Source organism: Carcharodon carcharias, chromosome 2 (assembly GCF_017639515.1).
Source record: "Carcharodon carcharias isolate sCarCar2 chromosome 2, sCarCar2.pri, whole genome shotgun sequence".
Lineage (NCBI taxonomy): Eukaryota > Metazoa > Chordata > Chondrichthyes > Lamniformes > Lamnidae > Carcharodon > Carcharodon carcharias.
This window is the reverse complement of record NC_054468.1, coordinates 133,163,759-133,180,620: the sequence shown is the minus strand read 5'-3', so window position 1 is coordinate 133,180,620 and position 16,862 is coordinate 133,163,759. Positions and strand designations below refer to the sequence as shown.

Here is a 16,862-nt window from a genome sequence, read left to right as displayed (position 1 = left end):
TCTTTGATAGCACCTTCAAAACCTGTGACCTTTACCACCTAAAAGAAAATGGAGCAGGCGCATAGGAACACCATCACCTGCAGGTTCTCCTCCAAGTCACACACCATCCTGACATGGAACTATATTGTTGTTCCTTCACGGTCATTGGGTCAAAATCCTGGAAATCCCTCTATACCACATGGACTGTAGGGATTCAAGGAGGCAGCTTACCACAACTTCTCAAGGGTAATTAGGGATGGGCAATAATTGCTAGCCTTCCCAATGACATTCACGTCCCACAATCAAATAATCCCCCACCCCCCAACAACCTTCTGACTCAGAGTTGAGAGTGCTACCACTGAGCCATGGCCGACATTTGAGGTGTGGAGGGGAGAATGCAAAGCTGGGTTCAAGAACAGAGCCTTGAGCTGATTTTACTCCATTTCCTTTTATTCAATTTCCCAGTGGGCATTGTCAAGATCAAAGGCAGCAGTAACCCAAAGGGCAGAATCTTGCCCTTGTCGAACAGACTCAGCGAGGGCAGTTGGGAAGCCGACTGCTGCCTGCAATCAGGGCTGGAAGGCGATTTAATGTTGGCGGGCCAATTAAGGCCCACCCAGCATGAAACACGAGCAGTAGCGCTCAGCATTGCCTGCACAGGCAGGGGGAGGAGGGTAGGCGGGGCAGACACCAAACTTTGCGCATGCACTCAAGTGCGCATTTGATAATCTCCCTGAGGTACAGAGCTGCCTCAGGGAGATAAAGAGTTATAAAAAAATAAAGAACTTAAAAATGTAATAAAACCCTGTCACATGAGCAGAGACCTGTTTTAAATTTTAAAAATTTTATTTTATTTTTATTTGCTTTAGGAAACCTCATCCTTGCTTGATTCTATGCGCTGACAATATAAGGTAAGTATAACCCTAAATATGTACTTCTGAGCGGAAAAATTGAGGCTGACTCCTAATGCAAATTAAGCCTGAGAAATGCATTAGCTGAAAAATGGGTGGGGTGGGGAAGATAATTTGTACGCCAAACGTAGTCCTAAACATGCATTTTGGCATCCAAAAACACTGGGTCAACTTGTATGTCACAATCTACGGTAATTTGTGTTTCCTACTTTGAAGACAGGCACAAAATATTTGTTTAACATTTTTGCCTTTTCTTCATTGACAATGATAATTTCTCCTGTTTCTGCCTCTAAGGGACCGGCACAGAAAATGCTGAAAATGCTCAGATGTCAGGGTTGGAGTGATATCACCCCTTTGTGCTTGGCATCCTACACTGTTCTGGCGAAGCTCGACATTAGCTTGAGGAACTGCACCTCATCTTTCAATTAAACACTATACAGCCTTCCGGACTCAACATTGAGTTCAACAATTTCAGGTTATAACCTCTGTCCCCTTTTTTATTTCTGGATGGCAGCTATTGGTGATGATTCTGCTATTTCCATTGACATCTCTTTTAGACCCATCTTTTGTTCCCCTGCTTGTTCCATAACCATCTCTGCTTGCACTTTCATCCTTGGGTTTAATCTCTTCTGCTTTATACCTTTTGTTACCCCACTCCCTCAACACCATATCTTTTCCCTGGTTCTGTACATGCTTAAAACCTTTGATGAAGGTCATTGACCTAAAGTGAGAACTCTTTCTATCTCCACAGATAGTCCGCCCTGCTAAGCATGTCCAACATTTTCTATTTTTATGTTAGACTTCTAGCTCCACAGTATTTTGTTTTTGTAAATTCTCTACGATTGGAATGAAATAGATTTTGACTTAAAACGTGTCCTACTTTCATGTTTCACGAACATAAAAACAAAAGCGGCTATATCTTTAAATGAGTTTACGATATGCCTCTGAAGGAATGTCCCTTTTTTGGGAAGTAGCAGCTCTGGATGTCACATGAACGCACCACACGTTTTTCCTATTCAATATTGCAATTTGGACGAAATAGCAGTTTTCTCCTGAATAAAGGCTATGAAGAAAAGTTTTGAAAAAGACAGAACAAAATATGTTCGCAGCGACGTTATTGTTTCGCAAAAAAAACTTTATTTCACCTTAGGAGCTTTTCAGTTTTTCACGCATTTAGTTCTATAGACAAGTGTGCATTAAGACAGACGTGGTATAGAATCTTAGCTTTCATATAGTAAGCACATATATATATATATGTGTGTGTAGATATTAGCGTCTGTTGATCGCGTGATTCTTATATACTTCATTTCAGTTGTGCGTTTGAAGCGCTGCAGTTTCCGTCACACCGACCAATCACTTAGGAGTGGCAAGCACATTCATTTTTGATCTGAGAAATGACCTCTTTGAATGGTGCCTAAATATTCTGAAAATTAGGTTAAATTAGCTTGCATTTTTTTGCCATATCAATTCATGTTTTTATTGTCTTCGACAGTTCTGTCGAAGGGTCATGAGGACTCGAAACGTCAACTCCTTTCTTCTCCGCCGATGCTGCCAGACCTGCTGAGTTTTTCCAGGTAATTCTGTTTTTGTTTTGGATTTCCAGCATCCGCAGTTTTTTTGTTTTTATCTCATGTTTTTATTATTGGTCCTTCCGTTCGATGCCGAAAGCTGATCTTATTGCAGTGTAATTTTTTTTGTCTTTTTCACCCTCTACCCTCCTATTCATGGAATTTCGAACGGTGATTCGAAACTTTGAACATGTCGGGCGCTAGGACCCTATAGCGCCACACTTGGAGGTCGCCCCCTCCCCTCCCCTCCCCTCCCCTCACCCCCAGCAGAGCAGCGTTGATAAAAGAGCCGCTGTCAGCCTTTGACGTCAGTCACTTGCTCGATTTAAACTATCAAAGATGGCGGCAGGCAGTGAGTGGAGAGGGTCACAAATCTGTCGTCGTGGCGGCGGCGACGACGTTGAAGGTGATACCACCAACGAAGGTAACAACCCATCCATTGAATATATCCTTTACGTTTAATCGTGTTCTGGGAATGTCGGCTTGCGGGAGGAATCCGCCGGCCTCCACTATCGTTGCGTCCGGTAAAAGTTCGTTTGGAAGAATTTGAATAGCGCCGCGCGGCTGAGAAACTGCTCGCGCGCGTGAAAGAAAAGTGGGGGAGGAGGATTTGACATTCTCTCTCCCCCCCCCCCCCCCCCGCCTTATGTTACCGCGCAGGCGTGGTGGGGAGGAGACGGTGGGTTAGGCGCGGACTGATCTGTGGTTCTCCCCCCACCCCCCCCCCCCCCCACGCGCACGCGCTGTGAGGCTGTTTCACTCGGGGCGTAGAATCGCTCTTGGGGCCAATGTATCTGGGCGTTGGGAAAAGATACTGTTGAAAGCGGCAGAGAGATCCGAGGAGATGCGGCTTAGGCGGTCTCTGGGACGGAGAGCCGGTGAGTTTGGATGCAAGAGGACAGATATGATTTTTTTTGGGGGGGGGGGCGGGGGGCGGGGGGCGGGAACGCGCACCAAGATTTTAAACGAGGAAGAAGTTTAGAAATTTGGTCACATCCTGGGAGGTGGTGGGGGTCCCGAAATCCGCGGGGGTTGCGCATTGGGTTGCCCGGGGTCGGGCCGTTCAGGATCGAATAAAGAAAAACCGTTTACTTTCCCAATTTTAAATAATAGCAGGTACGGAGAGCCGCAGATGTCATGAGCAGTGGCCCCTGCGTTACTGGCGCGCATTCCTACAATCGGGATTTTCAATGTTTCAACGTTTTCTTTTACATAATCCTCTTTATACATCAGCGGCGGTCGGAGTGTAAACAAACTCCTTTATGCCTGGTTTAGTTGTCGTTGGAGTTGGGGTGGTTGTGTGGGGGGTGGGGATAGGGAGGAAAGAGAATCAGCGGAAGTAAAATGAATTGGTAGTGTGTGGTTTGGAGATGCCGCGTCCTCCCGGCATTAACACTTGTAGTGATGAAGTCGATCAGCCTGCATTGTTGAGAAGTGTCAGGTTCCTTTGGTGGTGGTGATATTTCTCCGCTCATGTGTTGGGAAAGTCTCACGTGCTGTGGGTTTTATTGGGGGGGCGGCGGGAGTAAAGTTCAATTTGACGGGGTTTTATTGCCATTTTGCAACACGCTTTGCACTCTGACCTCCCCTCATATCCAGCCCTGCCTGAGGATTGACCTTTTTTGCGGCTCTTGCCTTCTCCGTAGTGGCGCGGGGAAGGAGAGGGTTCGTATCCTGTCACCCGGTCTGGAACTCGCTGCTGCTTTACCGTCCAGGTCTCCTCCCTCCAGCGCTCCAGTTGCACGTTTCGTTTGGGGGAGAAGGTTATATAACAGCACGGCAGACCCATTGCAAAGAGACAACAAGGGCATTTGGTGGGGGAAGGAACAAAAGTGTTTTCATCCCCAGCCTGTTTTGAAGTGAACCGAGAGCAGGACGCCTGTTGTTACTTTAACGGTGGGCTGAAGGGAAGAACTTGACTGCGAGAAACGTTTAGGAGCTGGAAGCTGGGACATTTATCATCTCGTTTCACGAAAGTTTAGGTGTCGCCACATTTTTGATCGATTGTGATTTCTGAACTTGTGCAAGAAAAACAAATCTTGTAGAAATCCAGTCGGGGCCTTTGAATAGCAACGTGCGGCGATTCTATTTTTTGTTTTGTTAGCATCCATTTGGCCTCAGATCTCCGGCATTTCTATTGAAGGACTCGGGACCGTTAACTAAATGTTATTTCAAGTCTGTGATCGACAGCTGCGACCACCATTGATCGAAGCGAAAGGCTTGCCTATGAGTTTTATTCATTCATGGGATGTGGGCTTCGTTGGCTGGGTCAACATTTATTGCCCATCCCTACTTGCCCCTGAGAAGCTGGTGGTGAGCTGCCTTCTTGAACTGCTGCAGCCCATGTGGTGTAGGATCACCTGCAGTGCTTTTAGGAAGGGAGTTCCAGAATTTTGTCTCTGCGACAGTGAAGGAATGGTGATATATTTCCAAGTCAGGATGTTGAGTGGCTTGGAGGGGAACTTCCAAGCGATGGTGATCCCATCTATCTGCTGCCCTTGTCCTTCTAGGTAGTAGCCGTGGGTTTCGAAGGTGCCTAAGGAGCCTTGGTGAATTCCGATGGCTGTGTTTTATGGTATGATGCCTTTTTTCTCGAGACTTGAGTGAGGCTGCTAATAAGAGTTGAAATGATGGTCCAAAATCATAAATGATGTTAAATGCTTTCAAAATTTTAGAAAAGTGCAAAATTGAAGCAAAAAAGTACAGGTCTAATACTAGTAATTAACCACCTGCAGAACATTTTGCATAACTGTGTCAGATAAGGTTATTGATGCCCTTGACATTTAATGCATGCTTTCAAGTGTTTATGTGGACTTTATTCCTAGTGATGTGGATGGTCATTACAGCTGGGTGTCAGCCAGTTTGGTGGCGTAGCTTTTTGTTGGTTGAATTTTTTTGTGAAAATTGTCTTCTAATGAGTCTTCTAACCTTGATAAGGTTGCAGCAGCTAACTCCAGATCATTGTATCAAAATCCTAATAGTTCATGTCTACTTGGTGCAAAAGAAAATGAAATTAATCCCTTTTATGAAATTATGATATATATTGGCTGCTGTTCAAATTTTCTCCTTATCTCCTGAATGTGACCTGTTGAACTATTTTTCTGTTGTTGCTAATAGCAGTTCTGTATGTTTTTCAAGTGCTGGTATATGTCCTAGTCAATGTATGTGAGTGAGTGATTTGGGTGACGTGCATCCTGTAATCAACAGAAGTTCTCTCATAGGTGCTCTCCAGAAGTGAAAATCCTTTTTTATTCACTTCCCTATCCCAGGAATACCTTCCCCGTCAATGCTATTACACAATTCTAGAAATTAGGAAGCCATTGTGTTTGAATTTTTTGTACACTACAATCCAACTGAAACAACAGTACTGTTTAAATATGAATGGTCTTCTCGTTAAAATTGAAATGGCAAGCTTTTTAGCTATGAATCCTTCCTTTCAAGTTGTTCTGCTTTGTTTTCTACCTCCCTCAGCTTTGCACAACTGTGACCAAACGTGCAGATGACTTGTAGCAGGCCTTTGCTGATGCTGTCGAAGCGTCCATTACAGGATGCATGTGACTGACCTCTAATAATTCTGCTGCGTAACTTGCTATGAGGATTATAGGGGATTTTTTTTTTTTCAAGCATCAAATGTGAGTGTTTGTGGCAAGGCCAGCTTTTGCCCACCCCTATTTTGCCCTTGGGATGATGGTGATGACCCTTGAACTGCTGCAGTTCATATGGTATAGGTATGCTCACAGTGCCATTAGGGAGGGAATTCTGGGGCTTTAACCCAGCGACAGAGAAGGAACGGTGATATAGTTCCATGTCAAGATGGTCTGTGACGTGGAGGGAAGCTTGCAGGCGGCTGTAGGTTTGGCAAATGCTCTTGGCGAGTTGCTGCAGTGCATTTTGTAGACAGTACTCACAGCTGCCACTTTGCATTGATCTTAGAGGAAGAGAATGTTTAAAGTACAGGATGGGGTGATGGAAAGTAGGCTTTGTCCTAAATGGTGTGGAGCTTCTTGAGTGTTGTTGGAGCTGCACTCATCCAGGAAAGTGGAGTATTCCATCACACTCCTGACTTGTGCCTTGTAGATGGTGGACAGTGTTCAGGGAGTCAGGAGGTGAGTTTATTGGTGCAGAATGTTCAGAGGGATTTTTGATGTATTGTTGATTCACAAAATATAAGCCAGTGCAGCACTTCCCCAAAAAAAACATTGATTTTTGAAAAGTATTTCACAATTGTTGGATTTTTTTAATGTTTTGAATAGCTATTTGCTCAACTTGGACTTTCATAAATATCCATTTTTAATACTGTATCATGAACGTTTCAAAGGGTAGAAGGTTGCAGAAAATAATATTGGGAGAGGGTAACAAGAGTAGTCACATTGGGGACCAGTAAGAGATGAGAGATTTGATGGAAATGGAGATTTGCAAACCAGCACGAGGCAGTTGAGTAGATTACTGGAGCCGATGTGATTTGTGGTAGCTACATAATTGGAATAAGGATGCTTGAGTGCTGCATGGAATGCAAACAGCTTGTTTTCCAAGGCTCCCCTGCCCCAACGAGAAGAATACACCTGATAGCTGTGATTGTGGCTGGATACCAAGTACTATAAACTTGTGTTATCCGGCACTCTAGTCAATGGAATTTCTGACCGCCCAATGTATTTTTAAGCCGATCGCTTTCACTGTTCTGATAATGCTTTCTTTAAAAGGAAACTAAACAAGAACAATAGATTGTAAATATAAAAAGTTGTTTTTGGGTTCTGCATTAAAATTCTTAAATTATTGGGTCAGTTTTGGTTATTGTGCCTGAATAAAGGTATACCGCACCTTGTTTTGTGTGGGAATAATGTATCTCCCTGTTGACCAGCATTTTTGATTGACCAACATCACCCATGCCCTGAGCATGCCAGATAAGAGTTTTTACTGTATAAGTGACCTGATTTGCAAAAAAGCAACCATAGTTTTGTGTAAAACAAAAACAGAATTACCTGGAAAAACTCAGCAGGTCTGGCAGCATCGGCGGAGAAGTAAAGAGTTGACGTTTCGAGTCCTCATGACCCTTCAACAGAACTAGGTGAATCCAAGAAAAGTGGTGAAATATAAGCTGGTTTAAGGTGTGTGTGGGGGAGAGAAGTGGAGGGGGGTGGTGTGGTTGTAGGGACAAGCAAGCAGTGATAGAAGCAGATCATCAAAAGATGTCACAGACAAAGGAACAAAAGAACACAGAGGTGTTGAAGTTGGTGATATTATCTAAACGAATGTGCTAATTAAGAATGGATGGTAGGGCACTCAAGGTATAGCTCTAGTGGGGGTGGGGGGAGCATAAAAGATTTAAAAATATTTAAAAATAATGGAAATAGGTGGGAAAAAAAAATCTATATAATTTATTGGAAAAAACAAAAGGAAGGGGGAAGAAACAGAAAGGGGGTGGGGATGGAGGAGGGAGTTCAAGACCTAAAGTTGTTGAATTCAATATTCAGTCCGGAAGGCTGTAACATGCCTAGTGGGAAGATGAGGTGCTGTTCCTCCAGTTTGCGTTGGGCTTCACTGGAACAATGCAGCAAGCCAAGGACAGACATGTGGGCAAGAGAGCAGGGTGGAGTGTTAAAATGGCAAGCGACAGGGAGGTTTGGGTCATTCTTGCAGACAGACCGCAGGTGTTCTGCAAAGCGGTCGCCCAGTTTACGTTTGGTCTCTCCAATGTAGAGGAGACCACATTGGGAGCAACAAATACAGTAGACTAAGTTGGGGGAAATGCAAGTGAAATGCTGCTTCACTTGAAAGGACTGTTTAGGCCCTTGGACGGTGAGGAGAGAGGAAGAGAAGGGGCAGGTGTTACATTTTTTGCGTGGGCATGGGGTGGTGCCATAGGTGGGGGTTGAGGAGTAGGGGGTGATGGAGGAGTGGACCAGGGTGTCCCGGAGGGAACGATCCCTACGGAATGCCGCCGGAGCGTTGAAGGGAAGATGTGTTTGGTGGTGGCATCATGCTGGAGTTGGCAGAAATGGCAGAGGATGATCCTTTGAATGCGGAGGCTGGTGGGGTGATAAGTGAGGACAAGGGGGACCCTATCATGTTTCTGGGAGGGAGGAGAAGGCGTGAGGGCGGATGCGCGGGAGATGGGCCGGACACGGTTGAGGGCCCTGTCAACGACTGTGGGTGGAAAACCTCGGTTAAGGAAGAAGGAGGACATGTCAGAGGAACTGTTTTTGAAGGTAGCATCATCGGAACAGATGCGACGGAGGCGAAGGAACTGAGAGAATGGGATGGAGTCCTTACAGGAAACGGGGTGTGAGGAGCTGTAGTCGAGGTAGCTGTGGGAGTCGGTAGGTTTGTAATGGATATTGGTGGACAGTCTATCACCAGAGATTGAGACAGAGAGGTCAAGGAAGGAAAGGGAAGTGTCAGAGATGGACCACATGAAAATGCTGGAGGGGTGTATCTATGTGACATTGGATCTTGTCATGCAAGCAAAAAATAGTGCTGGAGTCAATGCTGCATTATGGTACACTTGAATCTTTTGAAACTGTTCAGCATTTTCCTGATGGAAAATGTCTTCTGGGTTGTGCCGTAAGTGGCTTATCAGTATCCGGAGAAATAGTCTCCTGCATGAAAGGCTACTTTTTAAGGGGGGATGGCAAGTGAGTGAGACTAAAAAATAAAAACTTATTGACATTTGAAGGTCACTGTGCTGATGAAGGTAAATGTACTTTGAAAATTGGAGTTCAGGCTGCTGGTTTTTGAACAGGTGTGATTTTTGTATTGGTAGCACTGCTGAAAGCTGAGACATTTTGTATTTTTTGTAGCAAGCATGTGAATGAGAAGCATTTAAAATTAATGCTGTTGATCTCCTTTAGCAGAAACAAAATTCTGTTACCACTGTCCTCAGACTCAAGCATCCTAGAGTTGTGATGGTTCTACTTAATGTTTGTACTTTAAAATTACAGTTGTCACAGCACTGCCTGCAGATCAAACATTTCTATATTACAGCTGTTCTGTTTATTTCAGTGTTGTCACCAGGCTTGGTGTTCTGAGAATCCAATTGGAGCTAGTATACTTAAGTTTTGTGTTCTTAATTCATCACCCCACCAGCATAACGTGATATATCCCAAAGTGCTGTCCAGACATAACCCAACTGCAGAAGAGAAGTTCATAATCACTGTGGAGTTGTTTTACACTTTCAATGAGATTTATGAAAATCTCACAAGCCCTTCGTTACAAAGTTTGTGACAATGGATTGAAGTAAAATGGCATTGCTGTCAAACTTTGTAAATCTTTACTTTCAAAATTAGTCAGAATTTAAACATGGATTGAAATGTACAAGTGAAAGACAAATGTTGAGATGGAGCTCTTCATCCATCCACATCTTTCTGTAGATAATCTTTGCATTTGCAGCATTTTCTGTTTTGTACTCTAATAGATTAGTTGATTTTGATGGATTTTGTTGCATGAACAAATGAAACATTTCTGTTCATGAACTCTGCAAGAATGAAGAAAATAAGTTTGAGGCAAAATTTTTCTGTGGTCGGGGAGGAAAAAAAGTGTCTTAGTGTACCTCAGAATTTTTTCCAACATTTGATGTAGCTCGGAGCTGTTCGATATACTAAGTACTTTGAAGCAACGAACAGTTATCTTGGAGGTACATCATGATTTATGTGAATAATTTAACCAATATTTTGAGTTTTCATGGGGCAGACTTTGGTAAGGTTAGTTGTTTATTGATGAGACTGAAACTTTTACACTGTATCTAGAAGTAAAGAAATAACCTTTCAAATGATTGATTAACAGGTAATTTGTTTAGAAGGATTTTAAGGACTTTTGGACCCCATCTTTTCACATGTGCTTCAAATCACTAGCAGGTATCTTACGCAAATTGAACTACTAAGCTGATCCCTGTTTTAACATTTTTTTGGGTACCATAACTTAGACTAATTTACATAATATTTGCATCTGAAGCCTTGCGTTATTTCAAGACCCTCAAAATTCCCCTATTACTGGTGCATCTTTGAATCCTAGATGTCCAGTAATCACTTCAATATTTTCTACTGTGAAATATAGGTTATCCGATGAAGGCCCACAACAATCGGCACATAATTCTACTTCTAGAATTGCCAGTTGCATTCTTTAGTACAGTCTACATAGGCTTGCCCTATAGATTTTTTTTAAGTGAGCTTGATCCCACTTAACCTGAGGTGGCAATAAAATTGTGAGAAAATTGTTAATTGGCTTTAAATTCCCAGGTTTAAGGAAATATTTTACATGAAATCCCAGGAAAGGCTTTTGAAATTTGGGTTAATAGGTTTTGGTTCCTATACACTAACATTAGGAAAAACTAGATCCTCAAACCTAATTTGCCAATGGCTGATGTTCTTTCTAAAATTTAATCATTTTGGAATGGAGGCTATTTTTGTTCTTAAGTATTTTTGAGGGGAAAGTTTTCTCGTTTTTCATTTTATAATGGGCTTGTGTACTTAGAACTCGGGTTTTTCACAGTTATTTTATAATTTGGTACAATGAAAATTGGGGGAAAACCGATATAGCAGCAGGAAGCCAGAATGTATTATGGGAGTTTATTTGCTGCAGGAATGCAACTTTTTACAAACTTAAATGTTTTACATCAGGTAGGGACGTGTTATTGAGTAAAATGAGTCTATACGGAAGAGATTGAATGTTTTAACTATATTATAAAATCGCATATAGTCCACTGATGTCAGCAGCCCTACAGTATTTTACCATATGAGACCACCCTGATTGAAAGTTTCACAATCAGTAGCACTACGGTCAATTTTCTTATGAATTGCCCTCTCATCTCTTTTTAAATGTTACACTGTCCATTCTCAAAGCCACAGTGTTGAAATCAATTCATAGCACCATATGTTAGTAAATTTGATTAATATACAATTTCCAAAAATAATTTGCTAATATTATAGTCCCAGTATTTGATTAGTTTCTATTTAGGTAAACGTGTTTGATTCTTTTAAACATTTGTTCTTTGCTGCAAATGTTTAGAGCCCTTCCCTCACCGTTGACATTTCTGCTTGATGTGCCAGATTCAGCTTGCAATAACTTCAAAGTAAGATTGCAACCTGAAGTGTTGAGGTTGGCGGGGTGAGAGAGGGAGTGAAATCATAATATAGTGCAATACTGCTAAATCACTAGAGAATTACAGCGTTCATATCTTTTGGGTATGTGGACAATGAACTTTGTATTCTTATCCCTTTTTGTTGGTAAGCTTGCTATCCCTTGGTTTATCCAGCTGGCTGGAATATGTCAATTAAGCAGTGCATCTTGTGACTAACCTAAATTTGAACCTTGGTGCCTCGTATCTGAGTAAGCAGGTTTGGGCAAATGAGTGATGATTTTGAAATATATTGTATATTACAGTTGGAGTCTCTTACTGAGTTGCAAGCTGAACAATGAATGTTTCAAATGTCAGGTTATACATTGGAAATATCAAAGCCTGTCTACTATGTTCATCCGCTCTCTTGAATGTGAAAAATACCATAATTCTAGCTCTGCCTAAAAACTGCTAATTGAACTTTGTAAGAATTAAAATTGTACAGGAGCAAGAATAAATCAGCAAAACATAAACATAGTACTCAACTTACCCCACAGACGTTTCAAACCAATTGAGATCCAGATCTTAAGCTTGGTCTTGTAATTGGAGAACTGCTAAGGTGGAGGAACTTGTAACAGTTGTTTCCATTTCAAATATTTGTGCCTGGACTAAACCTGATGAAAGGTTATTGACCTAAAAAGTTTACTCTATTTCTCTCTGCATGTGCTGCCTATTTCCAGCAATGTTTGTTTTTACTCCATTATGCCATTGTTCTGATGGGGGGGTGGGCAGCTGGTGTTGGTGGAGTGAGAATTTAAAAACTAATCAAACTTGGCTTAAAACTGCTTGTTTGGATGGCCAGTGTTCGTGCACATTAAATGTTAGGGGCGACATAGAGGCACAATTACATATATATAAACATTTCTTAGAAAAGGGAATAGTGCCAGAGGATTAATAGACACCTAATGTGTTTCTAATAGATGAAAGGGAGATGGAATAAGTCCAGTTAGCTTAACATCAGTGATAGGGAAGATAATGGAATCCTTGCTTAAAGATGTAATAGAAAACACCTAGGAACTGAAAATATAATGGTCAGTGCAAATTGCAAAATAAAATCATGCTTGACCAACTGTTTGAATTCTTTGAAGAAGTAACATAAGGTTGGATAAGGGGCTCTTAGAAAAGCCTTCAGTAATGTACTGCATTGTAGACTCATGGCTAAGGTCAAAAGATAGAATAAAAACAGAAAAATGCTGGAAATATTCAACAGGTCAGACAGCATCTGTGGAGCAATAGTTAACGTCAGTGATCTTTAGATAACCGGCACATCAGTTCTGACAAAGGTAATTGATCTGAAGAATTAACTTTGTTTCTCTTTCAACATAGCTGCCTGACCTGGAGTATTTGAAACATTTTCTATTTTTATTTTTGATTTCCAGCCTTTTCAGTATTTTGCTTTGTGCATCAGCATGTGTGGAGTTGGGGCAAGTAGCAGAATAGATAAGATGGTTGCAAAACAGAATGAGTTAAAGATAATATCACCACCTTCAACACTTCTTTGCTCTTTTGTCTTTGACAGCTTTTAGTTATCTCCTCCTATCACTGGCTGCTTGTCCCAACAACCACCCCCCCCCCCCCCAAAAAAAAAACAGCTTATATTTCACCCCTTTCCTAATTTTGCTTAGTTCTGTTGAAGGCTCATGAGGACTCAAAATGTCAACTGTACTCCTCTCCGCCGATGCTGCCTGACCTGCTGAGTTTTTCCAGGTATTTCTGTTTCTGTTTTTGTTATGGGTTAAAGATGGTTGCTCAGATTGGCTAGTGATATTAATGATATTAAACAAGGATCGCTGCTGGGACCGCTGTTCACCATTATATAATTTGAGCTGAAGAGTTGAAATACTATTTCAAAATTTGCAGATGACACCAAATTTGTGTGGGGGGGTTGCCTGGTGATGGGAGGGCTGTCAAAATACAGAAAATGTGTGTAATTGACAGATTAGCATCAAGAAATAGGAAAGTGAGTATGTTTTGGTAGGAAGAATAGAAAGGCTGTATACTCTTGGAAATTCAGTGCCTAAATGGGATAGGAGCACAGAAACGTAAATCACAAAGGTGTTAAAGGTTAATTTTTTTTAAAAAGCAAAAATGATATTTTGTATAAAACCTTGGTTAGACCATATTTGGGGTATTGCAAACAGTTGTAGTCTCCATATTTTTAAGACAAACATAGAAACTAGAGAGGATGCAAGAAATAATAGAATTGTATCAAATTGAGGGGTTATAACTATCAGACCATATTGGGGTTCTCTTTCTCTAGAAAGGAGAAGACTGAGCGGTGACCTGAGACGTCTTCAATGTTGTTGTCAAGCTCATCCTGCTAGTTTTATTCTGGCAATTTTAATATAGGTTTCATTTGACTTTGAGTGGCTCTTTAGATGCCTTGCTTGTCTCTAGGCAACAACGGATGCTGGTGTGATAACTTGGAAGTCATGTGCTACCATCTGTTCTCCATGCCAAAATCAGTTGGAGTTGAAAATCCAAGGTCTCTAACCAAACTGCTAATTTGGTGCCAACTATAGTGTTGCTGGCAATCTTGGATACCATAAGAATGAGTGGTGTAAGAAGTGAAATATGTCAGTGGTAGGCTGAAGAGGCTGGGCATAAATGTATTAAAGTGGAAGTAGTTACTGTGTCTTGTCTTTTTCTGATGAATCTGCATATGCTTTGATTTGATATCCTTTCTATCATGTAGTCTCCAACACCGCATGCAATACTCTATTAACATTATGCATCTACTCATTAGAAAGTTTATTATTTTGAGACATTTACTAAAATTTTTTTCTTAAGTTTTATTTAGCCAGCCAAATGTTTAATGAATTGGGTTTAAAAGCAGTTTAGACTGATGTGTTTGGCAGCCATCTGGATTGTCTGTTTTGCTGTTTCTACTTTGTGGCTGTGAGCATAAAGCTCCTTGTAGTGCTAAAACATGTTGCGATGTCAAAGGCACCTGGTGGGAATTAGTAAAACCGCAGCAGTGAAATAGAGCACATTTAAGTTAGATTTATGTGGAACATTACTTTCGTTTAGCCAGAGCTTCTTATGATGACGGTTAAATCCTGTGGCATGACCATTTCTATTTGGCTTGCTCAACTTGCAGCTGCGGAATCATAGAATGATATAGCACAGAAAAGCAATTTGGCCATCAAGCCTATGCCAGCACTTAGAAGGAGTAATCCAATTAGCTTTACTCCTGTCCTTTTTCCTAGTAGCCCTGCAAATTTTTTCCCTTTAAGTATTTATTCAATTCTTTTGAAAGATATTTGATTGTTGCCACCCATTTATTCACTTTGCATTCCAGATCACCATAACTCAGTGTATATTTATTCTTGTCTCTGGATCATTTGCCAATTTTCTTAAATTTGAGTCCTCTGGTTATCTGTTGCCACTGAAAATAGTTTCTCCTTGTTAACTTGATCAAAACTCCACACACATGTCTCAAAACTGGCAGCCTCGGGACGCGTGTGTGCCATTTTTTTTGGAAAAAGGTCCTGAAGCATTTCACAGGATCTGTAACTCTTTCGAGTACAAACCCGTTTCCATTTGTTTCAGATGAAGTTACATTGTTTCATAGTTTGCCTTTGTGAGATTTGAACTCTTGATAATCTTTTAAATGAAAACTAAATCAACAAAATTGGGATAAATCAGGCACAGCCCCTAATTCAGGTAAAGATGTAACTCTTTCGAGTACAAACACGTTTCCATCTGTTTCAGATGAAGTTACATTGTTTTACAGTTTGCCATTGTGAGATTTGAACTCTTGATCTGTTTCAGATGAAGTTACATTGTTTGCCATTGTGAGATTTGAACTCTTGATCTTGGGGTTACAAACCCAGTACCATAACCACTTGGCTATTTAGGCCAAGCCTAAAGCTTTGTAACTCTTTCGAGTACAAACACGTTTCCATCTGTTTCAGATGAAGTTACATTGTTTGCCATTGTGAGATTTGAACTCTTGATACTCTTTTGAGTAAACCTGTTTCCATCTGTTTCAGATGAAGTTACATTTGTTTCATAGTTTGCCATTGTGAGATTTGAACTCTTGATAATCTTTTAAATTATTTTGAAGTAACTCTTTCGAGTACACACATGTTTCCATCTGTTCCTATTCAGATGAAGTTACATTGTTTCATAGTTTGCCATTGTGAGATTTGAACTCTTGATACTCTTTTTGAGTAAACCTGTTTCCATCTGTTTCAGATGAAGTTACATTGTTTCATAGTTTGCCATTGTGAGATTTGAACTCTTGATCTTAGGGTTACAAACCCAGTACCATAACCACTTGGCTATTTAGGCCAAGCCTCACAGGACCTGTAGTGTAATTAGATAAAGATTGACATCAATTAAATCTAAGTCTAAGGCAGCCACACTGAAGATGGATGGTGCTTTGGTAAGGCCACAGCTCACTTTTGGTTACTTGAGCAGTAGAGAAAAACTCCAGATGGAAATTGTGCAGAGAAGTGCAACTCCTTGAGCTTGGTCGGTTGGGGTCAAGGGTCACTCTGATCACTCAGTGCATGGTAAATGACAGTGGTGCAAAGCGGATGACTACTTGGCATGTTGCCCCGTCCATGTAGCAACTCGCTGAATAGGCCACTAAGTGTTTTCACTTACTTAATAGCACTTAAAAATTCTTGCATGGCTAGCTTTAAAAAAAAGTCCGGTTTTTGGACATTACCAGTTTTCGAATTTGAAGTACTGTACCTCCTCTTAGATTTCCCCTTAACATTTATACTCTGGCAAGACCAACCCCAGCTTCTTGAGTGACCACTTCACTGAAGTCCCACATCTTTGGAATTCCAGTAAATATCCTCTCACCAAAGGCCTTGACACTTGACAGGTGTGGTGCCCAGAATTGGATGCGCTACACCAGCTGAGGCCTAAACCAATGAGATAAAGGTTTAGCATAATGTCCTTGCTTTTGTACTCTGCCTCTTTTTGTACAGCCAAGGATCCCCCGTACTTTGGAACAGCCTTCTCAACTTGGCCTGCCACCTTCACAGATTTGCTCCCCCAGGAGTTTCTGTTCCTGCACCATCTCCAAAATTGTTTCTGTTTAGTTTATATTGCTCCTGCTGATTCTTCCTACTAGAATAGTTCATTTCACACTTTTCTACATTGAATTTCTTCTGCCATGTGTCTGCCATTTTCCCAATCTATAATATCCTCTTGAAGTCTGTTACTGTCCTCTTTGTATCACTCTCCACCCCTATCCCAACCCAGTCTATGTCTGATTGTGGAGGGGGAAAAAGTTATCCCCCAATTCACTTACAACAGACCTTTTCAAAATCCCAA

The 16,862-nt window shown here is 41.4% G+C and overlaps 1 protein-coding gene across 5 annotated transcripts in view; it reads left to right on the top strand.

The window, feature by feature from the left end:
* The first annotated feature begins 771 nt into the window (after positions 1 to 771).
* Positions 772 to 16,862, top strand: part of atl2 (atlastin GTPase 2) — an 89,567-nt gene continuing 73,476 nt past the window's right edge. The window contains exons 1-2 of one of the 5 annotated variants that reach the window (XM_041211138.1): positions 772 to 890; positions 1,185 to 1,365. Coding sequence is in view for 3 of the 5 variants with exons in the window: in XM_041211109.1 (XP_041067043.1) it covers positions 2,798 to 2,882 (85 nt within the window). In the remaining 2 variants the exon portion in view is untranslated. Of the gene's footprint in view, positions 891 to 1,184; positions 1,366 to 2,685; positions 2,883 to 3,194; positions 3,337 to 16,862 lie in introns of those variants that run through there. The other 4 variants (XM_041211147.1, XM_041211109.1, XM_041211120.1 and 1 more) reach the window with 4 other exon arrangements.